The 17,724-nt window shown below is 66.6% G+C and overlaps 1 protein-coding gene across 1 annotated transcript; it reads right to left on the bottom strand.

Annotated features, from left to right (window-relative positions):
• Window positions 1-364: 364 nt before the first annotated feature.
• DPYSL4 (dihydropyrimidinase like 4) lies at window positions 365-15,648 on the bottom strand. The gene is made up of 14 exons (XM_043926553.1): window positions 15,414-15,648; window positions 11,846-11,934; window positions 11,089-11,273; window positions 9,052-9,216; window positions 7,428-7,489; window positions 7,013-7,093; window positions 5,777-5,845; window positions 5,309-5,429; window positions 4,443-4,599; window positions 4,118-4,259; window positions 3,320-3,490; window positions 2,847-3,026; window positions 1,882-2,047; window positions 365-1,300 (listed from the first exon to the last, which is right to left on the bottom strand). Exons 1-14 carry the CDS (start codon window positions 15,450-15,452, stop codon window positions 1,209-1,211), a joined length of 1,719 nt encoding a protein of 572 aa, XP_043782488.1. The 5' UTR covers window positions 15,453-15,648; the 3' UTR covers window positions 365-1,208.
• Window positions 15,649-17,724: the final 2,076 nt, after the last annotated feature.

The raw sequence follows: 17,724 nt of genomic DNA, 5'->3' as shown, positions 1-17,724 counted from the left end.
AGCGTGCCTGTTTGCTGAGTCACTGGCCGGCCTGCGGGTGTGGTCTGGCCCCCCAACTGCCTTGTCTGTCCCTGGGGAAGGGGCCGCTGGTGCAATGAACGCTGGTCTCAGTACAACCCCAGGAGCACCGTCTGCGGGTTCGGATCAGAGCCCCGGCCTGCTCCGCCTTAACTGGGCAGGATGCAGGCCACGCCTCGTCCCCCGCTGCCCGTTGGAGGCGTGAGCTCCCCACGCGCCGTACTGCCCCAAGCCCTGCTGGGCGGCTTGCGCCCACCAACTAGAACGTGCGTAGGGGTCCTCCCAGGGCCCCTCTCCTTCTGGGCGTCTGGCTCTCTGTGACCTGCAGACCAACGGGAGGCGGAGGCCCTGCCCACAGCCCAGACCCAGCCCTGCCCCTGCCCGGCAGGCCTGGCCTGGCCAGTCCTGCAGTCGTCTGGCGGCCCGGCCTCCCAGCCGTCTAGAGGCACGACCAGGGAGGGGGCTGCAGGGGATTCCCGAGGGTGCCGCACACGAACCCCTGGGGGATGGCCTAGGGGCAGAGAAGTCTGGGCTCTCCACACGCCAGTGGCTTCCAGTCCAGATGCCTTTAATCAACCCGGTTCCACGGGACTGGGGCCGCTGGGCTGTGGGCGGCATGCAGGTTCCTGGCTAGAGTGCCCTCAGCACACAAGACGGCTTCTCTAATCAACTACTGGGAACACATGTCGTAGGAGAAGGAAGCACTCAGCTCCGGGCCCCCGGGGCCCCTGGAGGAGGAAGGGCTTTATGGACGGCGTCGGGGTCTGGTCCCTGGGAAGTCTGAGAAGTGCAGCTGCCCCACATGGCATCCCCTGGGCCCCTGAAGTCACAGCAGCTTGGGTGGGGCCGGGATGGCAGCTGAGTCGGGGTCTCCCCGGGGCGGTGACTCGAGTCGGGGACGAGGGTACCATGCCCCCTGCCTTCCGTCCTGGTCATTCCCGGAGGTCCCTGCCTTCCGAGGCCCCCGGGCTCAGGGCTCCCTGAGCTGCCCCCGCCAGCACGCCCAGCCCCTCTGCCCGCCCTGGCAGTGAAACCGCCCCCATTCAGCCTTTCCTGAAGGGGCTCCCTGTAACAGGCCATGGGACCCCAAGGGGAGAGGTTCTGGGAAGGGGAAGGGGAGGCCAAGCACCTTACAGAGTGGGTTCAAGGAACGGAGGGAAGGTCGCGGGGCCGGCCGCCCGCGGCAGCACCTAGGACAGCGACGTGATGTGGGAGCGGCCGCCGGGGGGCGCCATGATCTTCTGGGCCGTGCGCCGGGCGATGTGGTCGTCTGCCTGCGAGCCTGCGGGAGGGCGGGGTGGAGGCGGTGCTGGGGGCACGCAGACCCGCCCGCCACACCCTGGGGGCCAGGGCTGCAAACCCCACGCTCCCAGAAGGCCTGGCGGCTCCCCCACCGAGGCCTCAGACGAGCAGGCTGGTGAGGCCAGGTGCGCCTGCGGCGGGAGCCTGCAGATCAGGGCTGGCCCTCCGGGAAGCCTGTCTGGAGGGGCACAAGCCAGGCCAGCCCCAGCGTCCCTCCTCTGGGCCTCACCCTGCATGGCCCCGGGATGAGAGAAGGCTGGCGCCAGCCTTCAGGACAAGGCTGGGTTCCTGGAGGCCGGCAGGGACTGGACGCCAGGGGCTGGGTCAGCCCCCAGTGGGCAGGGAGGCCTGTCTCTAGGGAGAGCCTGGGCTCAGGGCCTCCCTGCAAATCCACACCCCACAGCCCAGACCCTGAAGGCAGAGGCTCGAGCTGGCGGCTGCAGGTGAACCCCTGAGACTCCCAGCCCCCTTTCCTGTGCACCTCATGTGAGATGCGGGGGCTGGGGGCTGGACACGGTCCTCAGGGCCCTGAGGAGACTGAGCCCCCCAGGCTCCACTCACCAGACAGGCTGAACCCCGACTGGTGCAGGTTACGGAAAGGGGGCATGGAGATCTTCCCAGGGCAGGATGCGCGGGCCTGGGCGCCGCCCCCCGGCTTGGTGGGCGCCATCACCTCGTGGACCGGCCCGTCGTAGAGGCCTCGGGGCACACCGTGGATCTCCGCCAGCTGGGGGCCGAAGGGCTCGGTGTGAGGGGCGCTGAGCCAGCCTCGGGCTCGAGGGCAGGGCCCTCCACCCCCAGGAGTGTCCACCTGCGCGTGTGGACACACACACCCCTCCCCCGAGGCGGGGCAGCGTGCCGAGGGCGGTCTGGGGGTGCGGGGCTGCGGGCAGAGCAGCCTGAGACAGGAGCGCCTGTGGGTCAGAGCGGCCTCCGCTCCCACCCTGGGGAGGAGCCGTTGCCGGCCCCAGCCCTGCCCGGGAGCGGTCCCTCCAAATACAAGTTCAGACGATGTCATCCTAGACAAGTGGGAATGGGGCTGAGATAAAGCCAACTCGCGTGTGTAGTCACCACGCATGCGTGTGCAGCTGGGCCTGTGTGCCCCCGTGTGCACGCGTGAACCGCCTGCACATGTGTGCAGGGCCTGGACGAACACCTGCGCACCTGCCGGACGCAGCGGGCAGCTGGCCAAGCCCCAGAGAGGGACTAGGGCTCACGGACGCTGTCTACGCGTCCCACTCTCTTTCCTGAGTTCACTGAAGGGCAGGTCTGCTCCAGGGAAATGCTGGATGACCTCTGCTAGGCCTGGTGGCCATGTCCCTGGTGGCGGCCACTCCGGGTTTCCTTGGCCTCACGCCCGCACTCTCTGCAGTGGCGTGGGCGGCCTGGTCACGAACGTGGGCGAGGAACCACCCGGAACAGTGAGGCCACTGCGCCTTCCCGACAGCAGGACGGCCATGAGCAGGCTGACCGTGAGCAGGCCTGAGGGCCCTGCCCTCCCGCCCACCCGCCCGGCTCAGGCTCACCCGGTTGCGGGCCTTTATCCTCTTGTAGACAAAGTCAGGGAAGGTCTTGCGTGGGATGAAGCGGCCGGTCCCGGGGGTGACGCACAGGGCCCCGTCCTCCAGCACAACCCGGCCCTGACTGATGACCACGCTCGGGGCTCCTCGGCACTCCAAGCCCTCGAAGATGTTGTACTCCACGTTCTGGGGGGACAGCGGCCCTCTGAGCCAGCGGGAGGCCCTGGCGCTGCTCAGAGTCTCCGGAGCCAGGGCCCCGGCGGGAGAGTCCACTCGGCTGGGTTGGGGTTCAGGGGGGGTGGTCGTGCCTGCACCCCTGGCCCCTCAGGAACATCTCCGGGGGACACAGAGCAGGCGAGCTCTCCCCCCAGACAGGGCCCCCTGCCCCCACTGGCCCTGCCTGTCCCAGGACATCCAGGATGGCTGCAGGGCGCCCCCAGACCCCGAGATGGCCTCCACATGGGACCAGCTTCACTCACCAGGTTGTGGCTCTTGGCAGAGATGATTCTCGTGGCCCGGGGGTTCCATATGACCAGGTCGGCGTCGGAGCCCACGGCCACCCGCCCCTTCCTCGGATAAAAGTTGAAGATTTTGGCCGCGTTCGTACTGGTCACGGCAACGAACTCGTTCTCGTCCATCTGCCCCGAGGCCTGAGAAGCCAGAAGGTGGGGTGAGGGACGCCCCTCCCCGGCCACATGCAGGGTCTGGTCTCCGGACTCTCGTGTGGACGCAGCTGCCCTCCAGGCTGAGGGCAGCGTGCGTCAGCCAGGCCTGCAGGTCTGGTCCTCCCCGGGCACCGAGCCCATCTCCACGCTCGCTTTGTGGGCAAGTGAACGCTGATGTCTCCACAGTAACATCTGTCCCCAGAGAACGTGACTGGCCCCCGGTGGTGGCCAGGAGCCTGGGGTCAGGGCCTCAGCCCAGGGGGAGGGCTCAGGGCCAGGAGTGGGGTCACGGGAGTGGAGGCCCCAGGTGAGACAGACGTCTGGGGGAACCTCGGTCCTCCTGGGTAGACACTGCAGTGTAGGGACCCCCTGTGCCCAGGGCTGGTGTATCAGGACCAGGGCAGGGCCTGGCTGCACGGAGTCTTCTCCGGGGGACCAAAGCAGAACGTCTGGGGACCCCAGGGTGACCGGGCTGCGGGGGGGACAGCCTTGAGCCCGCCCGCCCCGAGCTCCATTCCACCCGGTGAATTTGCTTCTCAAGGGGCCTCCCTTTGTGGTCCCACCAGCTCCTCCCGTGGGGAGGGGTCCCCGCGGCCGTGTGTCTGCACCCACCACACACTTCTCCCAGACCACGGACATGCGCTCCTCCACGCCGTTGGTGCCCTCGGGGATAAGCGTGAAGTTGTCCCTGCCGACGGCCTTCTGGGCGGTGGTGAAGGTGCAGTGGGCGCTGCCAGTCACCTGGAGGTCCCCGCTGCAGACAGCCGGGGTCACAGGGGCCCAGGGGGCCTGTCCTCCCTGAGCACTCCCACCCCACGCCCAGCCACGAGGCGGAGGGTGCCCGCAGGGCGGGGCCAGGAGGTGGGGCAGGCTCCCTGGACGGGGGGCCCAGGTGACTCCTGCCTGGACAGCAGGGCGGGGCCCAGGGGCTCCCTACCTGGACAGCAGGGCGGTGAGGTGGTCCGCGGTGCTGGGGTCCGGGTTGACGGGGGGCGACGTGACGAAGGCGGCCGCCTTGGCCCAGTTCTTGCTCCAGTAGTGCGAGCCGTCCGCGCCCAGGCCAGCGGTGATGGGCTCCCCGAACACCACCACCCCTGCGGCGAGGCGTGAGCCGCACCGTGGCCACGGGACCTCCCGCCCCCCGGGCTGGGCCAGGCCTCCCACTGCACCGCGGGACCCCCCACCGCCTGCCAGGCCCTGCCCCTCAGCTTCCTGGCCCTGAGGGCTGCTCCCCACCCACGGCACTGCCCAGGGCTCCCGCAGGGCCACTGGGACCCCACCTCACCCATGCCGGGCACAGACACACCTGCCTCCCCCACGGCCCAGAGGGCACCCGGCCCCAGACCCACACCCGTCCCCACCCGGGAGGTGTCCAGGGAGCGGCAGCTCGGCCCGGTGCGGGGGGGTCAGCTGGGTGAGGCTTCTCACACGACCCGAGGGTGCAGGCTCACACACACCATACCACACGCGGCATATACCCCACAGACACACAAAGACACATACCACGTAAGTGCACACACACACACACACCCCATACACACACATACACTCTGACACCCACTTCTATGCAAACGGGGCCCCTAAGCCCCACGTGTGATTCATGGCCCCGCGTCAGGTCCCACTGCTGTCTGGACAAGAGGGAGCCTCAGGCGCCCCCACAGGCCACACCCGCGCCCCTCTTGCGAGAGGCCCCTGAGGAGGCTGGCAGGCCCACTGCGTCCCCATGGGGTTGCTCTGTACTGCTCCGGGGGGCTGTGGACGGAAGCGACCCCCGAGCCCCTCCCCACACTGGCCAGCACCCACCTCGCCGCTTGGCCCGGGCGATCACGTCGGCTGCAGGCTTGCTCATGACCTTGGTGACGTACAGGGGGCAGCTGGCCTGCCTGGCGATGGTGACGGCACGGTACACGGCCTCGGCTTCCACCTGCAGACGGGCTGCTCAGGCCACGCGAGGGCCAGGGCTCCTGACCACAGTGAGCCCGCGATGCCCCAGCCACCCACGGATGTCTGGCCCAGAGGGGCACCCAGGGTCCGGGATCCCGGCCTGGGGCTCCAGTCCCGAATCTGCGCTGGCCCGCGCCACCCTAAAGCAGACCGCGTTGCCCTCTGAGCCTCGCGTGCATGCCTCAGCGTGGCCCCACCGTCAGGGGGCCGGGAGCCCTGGCTCACACCCCCAGGCGAGGACAGTGGGGTCACAGTCCTGCCTGCCCCCGGGCCCAGCCCACCCCCAATGAAGGCCCATTGAGGGGTGCCCCGCAGGTTCCCACCTACCTCCTCGGGGCGGCTGAGCACGTGGCCCTCGGGACCGGTGACACCGAGTTCCAGCAGCCGCTTCTGCTCCTAAACACACACCTCGTTCCAGCCCGGCCCCGGAGGGCCTTGCGGGGCTGCAGTCCACGGCCCAGGACACTTGGCCCTGAGACCTCAGAATCACCCACCCCGGAGCACTCGGGGGGAGCAGAAGGGTCGCGCTCTGAAGGGGGTGACTCCAGCTCCCCGAATTACAGACGAGGGAGCCCCAGGGCTGCGGAGGGCCGGACATGCCCGGGGTCGCAGGCCTCCTGAGTGAGAAGGACAAGGCCCCCCAGCCTCACCTCCTGCTGCTTCCCCGGCGGGTGTGTGCATGGGGTGTGCACGCACAGAGGCGTTCACGGCCGGGGTGTGCGTGCATGGGGCGGCCTTGGGGGCTCTGCACAGACAGGGGTGGGGCCGCCTCAGGCTGGTTCACCCCCAGGTCTGAGCACAGCACCGACGGTGTGAACGAACTCTGGGTGAAGAACGGGGGAGGAGCCGGCCCCCAACAAGCCCCTCCCCCAGCACGCACCTCCCACCCTCCTGTACTTGGGGTGTGCCTCCTCCAGGCCCAGCCCCCCGCCCTAGAGACACACGCAGCTTGCACTGCCCTGAACGCCACAGGACTCCTGGTGAACTTGGGAGTCAGAGAGGCCAGTGGGTCCCTGGAAACTTCTCTGCGGGTCTGGAATGTCGGGGCGGAGGCTGTGTGTGTGACCCCCCCAGACCCCCAGGCAGCCGAGAAGCTTCCCCGCGCCCCCTTCCAGTGCCCGGCCACTGTGGGCACTGAGGCTGGTGGGCAAACAGTGGGGCAGAGGCCTGGGCTTGCGGGGAAGGTGAGGCGTGGGCAGAAGGGCCAGGGCCTCCCCAGGCAGCGGCCTCGACAGAGGACCGAGCCACGAACCCCACAGGTGCGCCGGTGGGCAGAAGGAACAGCTCTAGAGGGCCCAGTCCTGGGCGAGAGAGCACGGGAACCCACCTCTGTGCCCCTCCCACCCCAGGAAGCAACACCTCGGTTTTGGAGAATTTAAGGTCAGACGTGTGAGGATGGGGGAAAACCTGCTGTGGCCAAGAGCCCGCAGGCTCCTAGTACCCCACCTGCCTGGCCTTCCTCCTGGGCTAGCTATCCCCCGGGCCAGATTCCGGGTCCCCTTCCCCGGGTTTGTGGATCTGCGCTCGCGGGGTCAAGGGCAGGAGTCACCCCACCAGCCCCACCTCGTCCACGATGTCCCCGTTCTCCGCGTGCACTTGGGCTACGGCCCCCAGGTCCCGGATGACACTGAAGATCTCATACATCTGGGGAGACAGACACAGGTGGACCACGTGGGGCTGAGGCCCCGCCCCCCAGCACCCGTGGAGCCTGCCCCCCCCACTTCAGGACCACGTGAGGCTGAGGCCACGCCCCCACCCCACCTCAAGACCACGTGGGGCTAAGGCCCCGCCCCCCAGCACCCGTGGAGCCTGCCCCCCCCACTTCAGGACCACGTGGGGCTGAGGCCCCGCCCCCACCTCAGAGCCACGTGGGGCTGAGGCCCCGCCCCCCCCTCAGGATCACGTGGGGCTGAGGCCCTGCCCCGGAGCACCGCAGAGCCTGCCTGCCCGCGCCCCCCAACTTGACTCCGGGCTTTACCTGGCCGTCTGTGCACTGGTACCTGTCCTTGTATGCCATGAAGACCAGGAAGGAGTTCACACCTGGGGGGAAGCAGGAGCAGTCAGATGCCAGGAGCCTCCCTGGCATTTGGGTTGCCAGGTGAGGGTGGCCTCTCCCAAGGGCCTCACCAGCTGGCCTGGCGGACCTTGGGCATCGGCCCCACACACTCCAGACCAGCCCACACTGGGGCAGAGACATCCAAGCCCCTCTAGCTCCTCAAACCTGAGGTCAGGAACCAATTGTTCCCTAGCAGCAAAGCAGGTGAGAACCCGCACAACCCTCCCTAATGTACCCCACACCCACTATCGCTAACCCCCCATGGCCCCTAACACCCCAACCCACCCCATCACTAACCCCCCACAGCCCCTAACACCCCGCCCTCCATCCATCACTAACCCCCCCATGGCCCCTAACACCCCAACCCACCCCATCACTCACCCCCCATGTCCCCTAACACCTTTCCAGCCCATGGCCCCTAACAACCCCCACCCCATCATTAACCCCTCACAGCCCCTAACACCCTTCCACTCCATCACTAACCCCCCACTGCCCCTAAGCCCCCACCCCATCACTAACCCCCACTGCCCCAACACCCTACCCCATCACTAATCCCCCACTGCCCCAACACCTCCCCCCACCCCATCACTCACACCCCATGGCCCCTAACCCCCCACCCCATCACTAACCCCCACTGCCCCTAACCCCCCCACCCCCCTGCCGCATCACTGCCCCTCACTAACGGCCCCCATCACTGCCCCCTGCCCCAGCAGCTCGGGGTGGGGTGATGGCTGCAGGTGCCCGTTCGCACCTCTGCTCTGAGCCACCAGGCTGCAGACCCCCAGGCCAGGCAGGGAAGGACCCAGGAGGCACAGCTGCTGCCTGGTTGAGGCCCCCGCCTGCCCCCAGGTGAGGGCTCCTGAGTGCCAAAGGTCATGGGCCTGAGGTCCATCACTCTGGGGAAAATGGCCTGGAGCAAACCTCCCTGCCTCCGTCTCCTGGGCTGACAGAGCAGTAGCCTCCTGGCCTGGCCCGGACTCTGACGCCAGCACCCCCATCCCAGGTCCCATCCCTGCCGGCCCCTCTGACCCTGACCTTCCACTCCTGGGTGTGAGCTGAGACCACACTCAGCGCTGATCACCAGAGGTTAGTTACAGCATCCACTTAACTTTCCTTCAAATCCACTATAAACTTTGATGTGGTTTTAGCTTCAGGACTTTTGATTTAAAAAAATATTTAAGCCTGTTTATAAACCATCCTGTTTCTGCTGAGGCAGCAGTAGAGGACTATGAGTTTTAAGGCATCTCCTTCTAGAGGATCTTCAGGACTAAGAAGACTTATCATGCTTTTCCTTCCCCCAGGCCCAAGACACAAGGGGGCCGTGGAGACAGCTGTGTCTCTGTCCCCTTGTGAAGAGAACGGCCCCGGGATGCGGCCCCCAGGTGCGGCACAGCTGACCCCTCAGCCCAGCAGATCTTCGAATGGCTCTGTCCAACGTACCGCACGCCTGGCCGCCTGCCCTGGAGTCGGCCGGGTGCAGCGTCCGCCTGGCCCCGGAAGCCCAGGCCCCGCAGCCGCCCCTCCGCCCGGCCGGCCGGCTGCTCACCCTTGTCCCTGACCAGGGCCTCCAGCTCCTCCCTGGCGCTCTCGTGCCAGCGCGGGATGTCCACGTGCAGGGAGTAGTCGCAGCAGGCCCCGCCGTCCGCTCGCTCCCGCCACAGCTCGTAGGCCGCCAGCAGGCTCACCCCCGCCTCGGGGAACACGTGGTCCACTGCAGGGACAGCGCGCTCGGCTGAGTCCCCCACTCTGGCCACCGCGACCGCCTGGGTCTCCAAGGGAGAGCGGCTTCGTGCTCCCAGGAGACCAGGAGGCACGTTCGAGGAAAGCAGAGGACAGACCTCGAGCCTTACGTGGGGCTGCGGCTGCTGGGAACTGTCCATCGTCCTGCCCCTTGTCCCCAGCCTCTCCCTGGGCAGAGAGGAGGCCCTCGCTCCCCAGCAGACGCAGCCCTAAAGAGCCTGATGGGCGGGGGTGGGGTGTCGTGCTGTCCACGGTGCTGAACCTGCGAGCCTGCCCACAGCGGCAGGTGCGGCTGGCTTCCCGCATGCCTCACCGACCACGGACACCAGGGAGAGCCCCCTCCCGCCCTGGAGAACCAGGGAGAGCACATGGATGCTGCACTGTCCCCCCGGCCCCGCCAGCAACCCTGCGTCCACGGTCCACACCCCACTCACAACCTCTGCAAGGTGCAGGAAGACAGCTGGGGGGGTGGCTGGTGGGAAGGCACGCCCGAGGTTACAGGTAGACATTGTGCCTCCCTGCACACCCCTCACACGGGCCCCTCTGCCTCCCACGGCTCTGGCGCACACGCTGTCCTGCGGGCGCTCACGGCTGCAGCCCCGCGGAGGCCAGCCCATGCCTGCAGCACCTCCATCCTCACAGCCCATCTGACACCTCTGCGCCAGCGGGAGATGCAACCAGGAGGGCGTCTCGCTCAGCCCAGGTGCCCCATGACCAGCAGGACCAAGGGCCTGGAACGAGAGTGCGCCCTCATCAGGCCGGAGGGTGGACCGCTGCTGGGTTTGGCCCCTTCGTAGCTCAGGAAGCCACACCGGGCCGGGGTGCCGCAGTGCCTGCCCATCGCCTGAGAGGTCACCCTGAGCACCCGGAGCCGCCCTTCCCAGGAGGCAGTGGCACTGCCCGCCGTGTGCCCACGTGCAGCCTGGCAACCACAGGCCCTCGCTTGTTCCACCCTCCCACCCCCTGCCTCCTGCCCAAGCGCCAGGGAAGCGTGACGTCTAACCGTGCGCTGTTTGAGGTCACTGCCAGGATGTGGTGCAGCCAGGGTTGGACCAGGTCCAGCCCGAGTGGAGGCACCTGCCCTGGGCGCCGTGGAGCTGACGGGTCTCAGGGGAGGAGAGGGGCTAAACGAGGTGTCCTGTCTGAGCTCCTGAACTGACCACAAGCAAGTTCAGGGTGGGAAGTGAACCCCTCACAAGCTGTGAACTGGGCTTCTCTGCCTTGCACGGAGCTGAGGCACATCAGAATGGGGCTTTTGCCTGGCATGGGGCCTCTGGGGGTTGTTGATCGGATAAGAGTATTTTTATCATCCTTTCTCTGAAACACCGCCTCCACCGTCTTTAGCTCTTCTGCACGCTAGCAAGTGGCTTCTGCAAACCAAGCCTCAGAGGGGGCGAGGTTCAGGGGCAAATGTGTCTGGCAACACCACCCCTGAACTTGCCCAAGGCACTTGGGTTTTCCAAACCAGGTCCTTGGCCAGCTGCTGGCTTCCTAGGAAATAATAAACTACGGGCACATTCCCGTGGAAACCCCAGGAGGGCTCCGGCGCTGGCCAAGGCAGCACACTCAGGCTGAGGACCTGGGCTGGGCACAGCCACTCAGCCCTTCTCAGAGTGCGTGCAGTCCAGAGGAACTACGGCTGGTTCAGGCTGAGGTTTTTACAGAAAACAGCAAAATTCTGTAAAGCAATTATCCTCAATAAAAAATAAATAAGTTTTTAAAAAGAGAGAGAAAACCAGCCTGAGAACATTCCACCAGGGAAGGTGCTTCCTGCGACATGCAAACCCGCCGGAGGCCTGAGGCTGGGACGGACCCCCCGCCCCCGGCCATGAACAACACTCACATATCATGGTGGTGCCCCCCGCCAGGGCGGCCCTGGTCCCCTGGCAGAAGTCGTCGGCGGGGGTCATGCCCAGCACGGGCATCAGCAGCCGCGTGTGGACGTCGACTCCGCCTGGCAGGACCAGCAGGCCGTGGGCATCGATGGTTCTGATGCCCCCAGGGACGATGAGGTTTTCTCCAATTTGTCTGAAAGCAACAGAGAGCCCGCTGGTGAGGAAGATCCCTGAGCGAACGTGAACGGGGCCCCTGGCAACGCTGCGGAGCTGGGACGCCTGCCCTTGGGCTCCTGTCCTGGAAGCGAAGGGCAATACAGCCAAGGCCTAACTGGACCCGCCCCCGACACTGTTGGAGAACAAGCCAGCCCCAGGGGCTCAGGATGGTCAGCACGAGGGATCCCCCCGTGCTGGTCACTTAGGTGTCCACTCGCGGCCTTGCTGACCGGAGGCTGGAGCTGCCTGACAGACACGAGCAGAGAAACGAAAAGGTGTGGTCACTATTTATTAAGCACCTAAGCATTTATTAAGCACCTACTGTGAGCCCACAGGTACTGAAGCTGTGATGACAGAGAAATGCGGAAGCCTCATCCTGCTCTTGGAGGCCTCGGCCTCGCTGAAGGCACGGGAGGGGCTGGAGTTGTTTCCAGGGACCGTGGTTGTGGGAAAGAGAGAAACATTCACGCGGATCTCACCCAGAAGTAAGCTTCCGGGCAGTGTGTGAGCAAGGTGTACACAGGTGACCCTGAAGAGGCAGAAACTCACTTTATCAGGCCATCCTCCACATACAGGTCAGCATGAAAGGACTGGTCATCGTTCACGATCTTCCCCCCTCTGATCAGGAGGCGGTCACTCTGTCAAAAACAAATGAATGGGGGCAAGTTTGCCCACACCGAGTGACCCAGTGGTACGCTGAGCGCCAGCTTCCCTCTGAAGTCACGATGGACACCTTCACGTGTCTGTGTGTGTCCTGCGGACACCATCTGTGCGTGTGAGACCAGCACAGAGCCTGCAGCGTTGACCACCTCACCCCGCAGTGGTGGCCCTTGGAGGCGGCTGCTCACAGGCCCCGCACGTGACGCACACCCACAGTCAGGCGGTCTGGCCTCACCGAAGACATGGGGAGGGGCGCGATCGCCCAGCCGGCTCCCGCGTCATTGTGGCGAGGCCATGTCAGTGCGAGCAGCCGCGTGTCTGACCACAGGCATGCCATCACGCGTGCTGCCCAGTTTCTAAAGCCCAGGCCAAGGGGGCAGTGGGCCACGTCTCGCTTGGCCCTGCAGGCCTGCAAGGCCGGCCCTCCTTGTCCACCTGCAGAGGCGGCTCCAGCTAATAGCCGGGCCAAGCTCCTTCCAGAATCTCTGTGGCCTGAGACAGTGCTGGGAGACAGGAGTTAGAGCAGGCCCCGGCAGGCAGGGCCCTCCCGTGGGACAGCCGCATCCCAGTGGGGGGAGACAGACGTCACACACGGCGACACTCGTAAGCGCACAGACAGGGGGACACGTTGGGGCTGCCGCAGGGACCGGGAAGGGCCTCTCTGAGGAGCTGATGTGGCCGTGACTCAGGCCCAGGCCAGGGAGCAGCCGCGCAAAGGCCCGGGGCAGAGAGGAGCCTGGCTGATACAGGACGGGTGGCGGTGGGGGGGGGGGGGGGGGCGGTGGCGAGCTGGGGTGGGATGTGCTGGGCTTGGGGGGGTTGTCAGCGGGCCACCACGGGTGCCTCAAGCTATGTCTGAGTGCCTTTAAAGAGATCAGAGCGGCCTGGGTAGAAAGAGGCCCTCGTGTTCAAGGACAGACACAGGCCGTGGCTGCAGTGGTGTCCGTGTGTCTGGATGAGATGCGGGGGCCCCCTGGCTGGGATCAGGGGGTGGACGAGAGATGGACTCCAGAGAGGCTGAGAGTCGGGGGGGCAGGAGCTGATGACAGAGAAGCTATGGGGGTGCAGGCCAGGAAGATACTGGGGTGCTTGCCGGCTCTGGTGCTGCCTGGAGGTCGCCCCAAGGAGGCGAACAAAGTGTCAGGAAGTGCAGCTGTTAGAGGCACCCCCCGCCACGGAGCTGGGCCACCATCGGTCCACTTCTGACGGTTGGGACGGAGGGGAGATGGGGAGCCGGTCATGGACTGTACAGGGTGCGGAGTGACGGCTGGGCCTCAGTGGAGCAAAATGAAGAGAAATGCAGGAAGGAAGGAGGTGGCCGAGAGCAAGATGACGGGTGAGGACCCAGCCCTGCGGCACTTTCTCCCACAACCTTGAACCTCACACTCCCTGGGGCTCAGATAGCCGGAACCACAGCTGTTTCATGGGGGTCTGGCCCTGGCCCGGGGCTCCTGGGTGCCCACCCAGAGGCCGGGCTGGGACTCCAGCTGGGAGCTCTGGTTCTAAACCCAGTATCAGCCTGAAGCCAGAACGGAAGTGTGGAGGGCACTCAGCAGCTCTCTCAGAGGCTGCTGAGAGGATAAATAATTCATGGCTTATGAGCCAGAGCACATCACTCTATTCTTATTAGCATCTAACAGTTTGGGATGAATTCTCAGATTTCTATTGACTAAAAGTAGAACCTCCACCCCACAGTCTACAGAAGGGTGGCTGACGAGCCACAGGCCAGACGTGATCCCCAGCTTGTACAGTCTGCCCAGCCCTGCGCCAAGGATGGTTTGCATCTCATGTTGGCTGAAAGACATCATAAGAAGACTATATTGAGACTCATAAAAATTATATGAAATTCACATTTCAACGCCCATAGCTCAACTTTACTGGAACTGCCGCACCCGTTCGTTCCCGAGTCACCTAAGATGGCTCTCCTGCTGGACTGGGGAGCTGCACCAGAAACAGTGTGGCTCTCGAAGCTGACAGTACCTACTGGGTGCCCGCCGCCAGCTCTGGTCTACCCCGTCGCCCCGCCCCAGCTGCTGGGGCGTCTCCCTGCTGGGTCCTCAGGGGTTCACTGCCCAGCCCCCTGGGCCCCAGGCCCGACCCTGACCGGTCATATCACAAGGACCCACCTCGCCCAGCTCCCGAGCCAGTGTCAGAGCCTGGCTGCCTCCTCCTGCAGGGTCCCCACTCCAACACCCCACTCCACTCAAACACACCCAAGAAGAGGAAGGGGAAGGCTTTGGGCAGGAAGATGGTGGTCTGAGTCCCCACTCAACCCCCAGTTTTCAGACTTTGGGCACCTTCCCAGGTTTGTAGCCAAGAAAGGAATGCAGCGGCCCTCAGGACCAGAGTGACGGTCTCCTGACCTGGCCACCTCGCCTCTGACCTCTGACCCACCCAGAGGTGGGGCCACCCTCCCCACCCCGTCCAGCCCTGGTGGGCTTCCTGCCTCAGGTCAGAATCTGGGCCAGTCCTGAGGCAGGACCCCCTCCTTCCTCCCCGAGTGTCTGAGGAAGTGGACTGGCAACCCCATGACCCTTCCCCGAAGCCAAGCGCAGAGCTGGGGCTGAATCCGCGGGTTCCCAGGGGCAGGCCGGCCCTGGGGCCCCCAGGCACCTCCCTCCCTCCGGCCCTCCCCCTCTCCCTCCCTCCGCTGGGCTCCCGGCTGCCTGGAGGGGGCGGCTTTGTTTCCTGGCAGCCCAGCGTGGACAGTCGGACCTCCCCCACCTGGGGCGGGTGGTGGTAGAGGGTCTTCTCCAGGGAGCCGAGCCGCCTGGGTGCCCGCTCAGTGACGAGGGAGCACCCTCCCCACCACCACCCGGGCCGGGGTCCTCCAAACTCCGGCTCCAAGGAGGGCTGCAGGTGGCCAGGGGCTCCGGGGCTCCGGGGCTCCGGGGGCTGGGGCTGAGCGCCGGCCTCAGCTGCTTTGTCTGGGACAAAGAGCTCCCGGTGTGGCGGGGGCGGCCCGGGGGGAGAGGGGAGAGGGGCGGGCTGCGCGGGAATGGCATCTCTGCACCCGAGGCCGGCGGCCGGACCGGCGGTGTCAACAAAGGGCCGCGCAGCCCGCCAACTCCAAGCGGAGCTTCGAGAGAGGCCCCGCGGGGAGCGGAGGGGGAGGCGCATCTGCGCTTTAGGAAGCGGGCCTCCCCGCCCCCACCCACCCCCAGGCCCGAGCCCTCCCCAGGCGCAGAGGGAGGGGGTCTCAGGGGAGCCGGTTCCCTGAGGGGGTCCAGCGCGGCACCCGCGGGCCCCCCGGCTGCGCGGGAAGGAGCTGGGCAGGAGTGGGCAGCGCCGGGACAGGGCGCAAGGCGAGGCGGGGGGCGTGGGGGGGGCCTGGACGCCGAGGGAAGGGGACCCGGCGCGGGGCCGGGAAGGTCCTCCCGGGGCCCAGAGGCCAGGCCCCGCCCGACGCAGGGGACAGGAGGCGCGAGCCCGGCGGGGAGCTGGGAGCGGGGCTCACCGTGATCCGGGGGATGCTCTTCTTTCCCTGGAAGGACATTCTGCTCCTCCCGCCGGCGCCGCCGTCTCGGTTGGCTCGGGCGGGGCGGGGCGGGCCTGGGGGTCCCCGGCGGGGGATGCACCAGCTAGGCCTCGCGGGGGAGCCCACGGAGCCCGGGTGTGTACGTGGGGGCGCCGGGCGTCCAAGTGCGAGCGCGCCGGGCCGCGCAGCTCAGTTGCCGGCCCCGCCCCCAGCCCCGCCCCCGGCCCGCAGCTGCTCCCGGGTTCTCAAGCCCCGCCCCGGCCCGGCTCCGAGAGGCTGCCGCCAACTCCGGCTAGGCCCGCGCTGAGGCCGCTGACCCGCCCCGGCGGAGACGGCAGGCGAACTCTTGCAGGCGGAGTGGGGTGGGGGTGGGGGTGGGGGTGGAAAGACGGTTGCCACCGGTCCTGGCCAGTGTGTGGGCAGAGATCCCCCCCCCCCCGTCCCGCCCGAGATGGACAGGGAGAGGGGTCCGGTAATGACCTGCCAGGCCCCGCTTCGCCCCTGGCCAGCCGGAGGCCCGCCATCAGCTCCCTGATGACCCAGGGCACCCAAGGCCACGGGGACCGAGTCTAGTCTCAAGTCCAGGCTCAGGATCTCAGGGAGCTGGACTCCGTCCTGAAAGATGTTTCAGGCCAAAGCTCGGCTCCTTCGAGTATTTGCCAGGGCAGGGCTGAGAGCGCCAGACCCTGGGGCCGGACAGTGGAGACACCTCACTGTGAGACTGTCCAGGGCCAGCCCCGCGAGCCTTGAGGACAGGAGGGAGGCTGCAGGGACACGGAAGGGACAGAAAGAGACCAGGAGACACAGAGAAACAGCTATGCGAGCCCAGGAGGAACAGAGCAGGAGAGTCCAGGCCTCGGGTGGGGGTGGGGGCGGTGCGGGCTGGGGAGGGGGCGCAGGATGGGGAGGTCCAGGCTTAGGCTCGGCTCGTCGGGGGAAACGGATCCTGCGGCCAGCGCTCGCGTCCTCGGGGAGGGGCTGGAGGCTCTCCGAAGAGGACGGGCCCCTGGACGGCACCCGGGGAGCCTCTGGGGTGGAAGCGTCGTGCCTCAGGGGCAGAGCCCGCGTTCCCTGCTCACCGGCCCCGCCGCCCGCAGCCCCCGCACCGCGGCCACTACCTGCTGTGGACCGTGGGCCTGGGCCGCGCTGGGCCTCTCTGGGAGACTCGCCGCGGCCCCCAGGCCGTCTCCACCTGGCTCGCTGGGACTCCCCGGGTAGCCGCTCGGCCCGCTGTAGGGCTCTCCGCCTCTCCGACCCCGGTGGCCGCCTCCCAGCGTGTCCAGCGGCAGTGTCTTGTTCTCAAAGGCGTCCTCCACGCAGCGGAAGACTCCGCCGAGCTTGGGGCGGGCCCGGGGGCTGCCCGTGCCCCGCGCCCCCAGGCAGGCGGGTAGAGCCCCTGCGGGCTCTTGCGGCCGCCTCGCTGCCATTGCGGGAGCGGGCGAGGGGCGGCGGGTCCCGGAGCCTCCAGTGGCGGGGTCTGAGCGCTGCGCGTAGACGGGGCGGACCCGGCCCGGCGCTCCCCACGCCCGGTCCCCCTTGCTCGCCCCTCACCCGCAAGCCCTGCCCTGCGCCCGCCCGGAGCCGGCGCTGTCCATGCAGCGGGTGCTGAAAGCGCCAGGTCTGGGCTGAGGGCACGCTTTCTGCCCAAGCAAAGCCGCTTCGCAACTGGTTTCTGAACTCCCTCTCAGCCTACAGAAGGACCGGCGGAGAGCAGGCAGGGGAAAAGAAAAAAAAAAAAACACCCACAGTTTTTCAAAACTCCAGTTACATTTCCAGGCCCTGTGGGCGATCTCAAGTCAGGCAAGGAGGCTCTGACTCTAACGTTTGGCGAGTTGGAAGGGCAGAGCAGGGCGGGTGGTGGTGGGGGGGATGATGTGACCACAGAAGCTGATCCTGACTGCCCGTAAAAACAGACTCCGGGCATTTCTCTGGTGCTCCAGTGGTTGCGAATCTGCCTTGCAAGGCGGAGACATGGTTCCGTCCCTGGTAGGGGAACTGAGACCCCATATGCTGCAGAGCAACCAGGCCCATGTGAGGCAACTAAGACACAATGCAGCCAGATAGATAAACACTTATTTTTTAAAAAGCAAGTTCAGAGTTTGGGTGGGACACAGTAGGAGGACTCCGAGCCCGCCCAGCATCCCAGAACAGTGCTGTCACTCCGTCAAGCCCCCCAGGGACTGGTTTTTAAGGAAAAGACATCCCAGTCCTTGCTTCTGTTAGAGCAGCTGCGGCTGGAATTTCAAAGCCTAAGCTGGGACAGCGGGAGGCGTAAGAGCCCTGCAGAGCC

The sequence above is a fragment of the Cervus elaphus genome, chromosome 15, assembly GCF_910594005.1.
Source record: "Cervus elaphus chromosome 15, mCerEla1.1, whole genome shotgun sequence".
Lineage (NCBI taxonomy): Eukaryota > Metazoa > Chordata > Mammalia > Artiodactyla > Cervidae > Cervus > Cervus elaphus.
This window is presented reverse-complemented; position numbering and strand designations above follow the sequence as displayed.

Bases quoted from the DNA above. Each gene is read 5' to 3' on its own strand.
- DPYSL4 (XM_043926553.1), bottom strand. From the start codon at position 15,452: ATGTCCTTCCAGGGAAAGAAGAGCATCCCCCGGATCACG. The intron at 11,935-15,413 runs GTGAGCCCCGCT...TGTTTTTGACAG, and splicing joins AGAGCATCCCCCGGATCACG to AGTGACCGCCTCCTGATCAG. The intron at 7,094-7,427 runs GTAAAGCCCGGA...CTGTCTCCCCAG, and splicing joins ACCAGTGCACAGACGGCCAG to ATGTATGAGATCTTCAGTGT.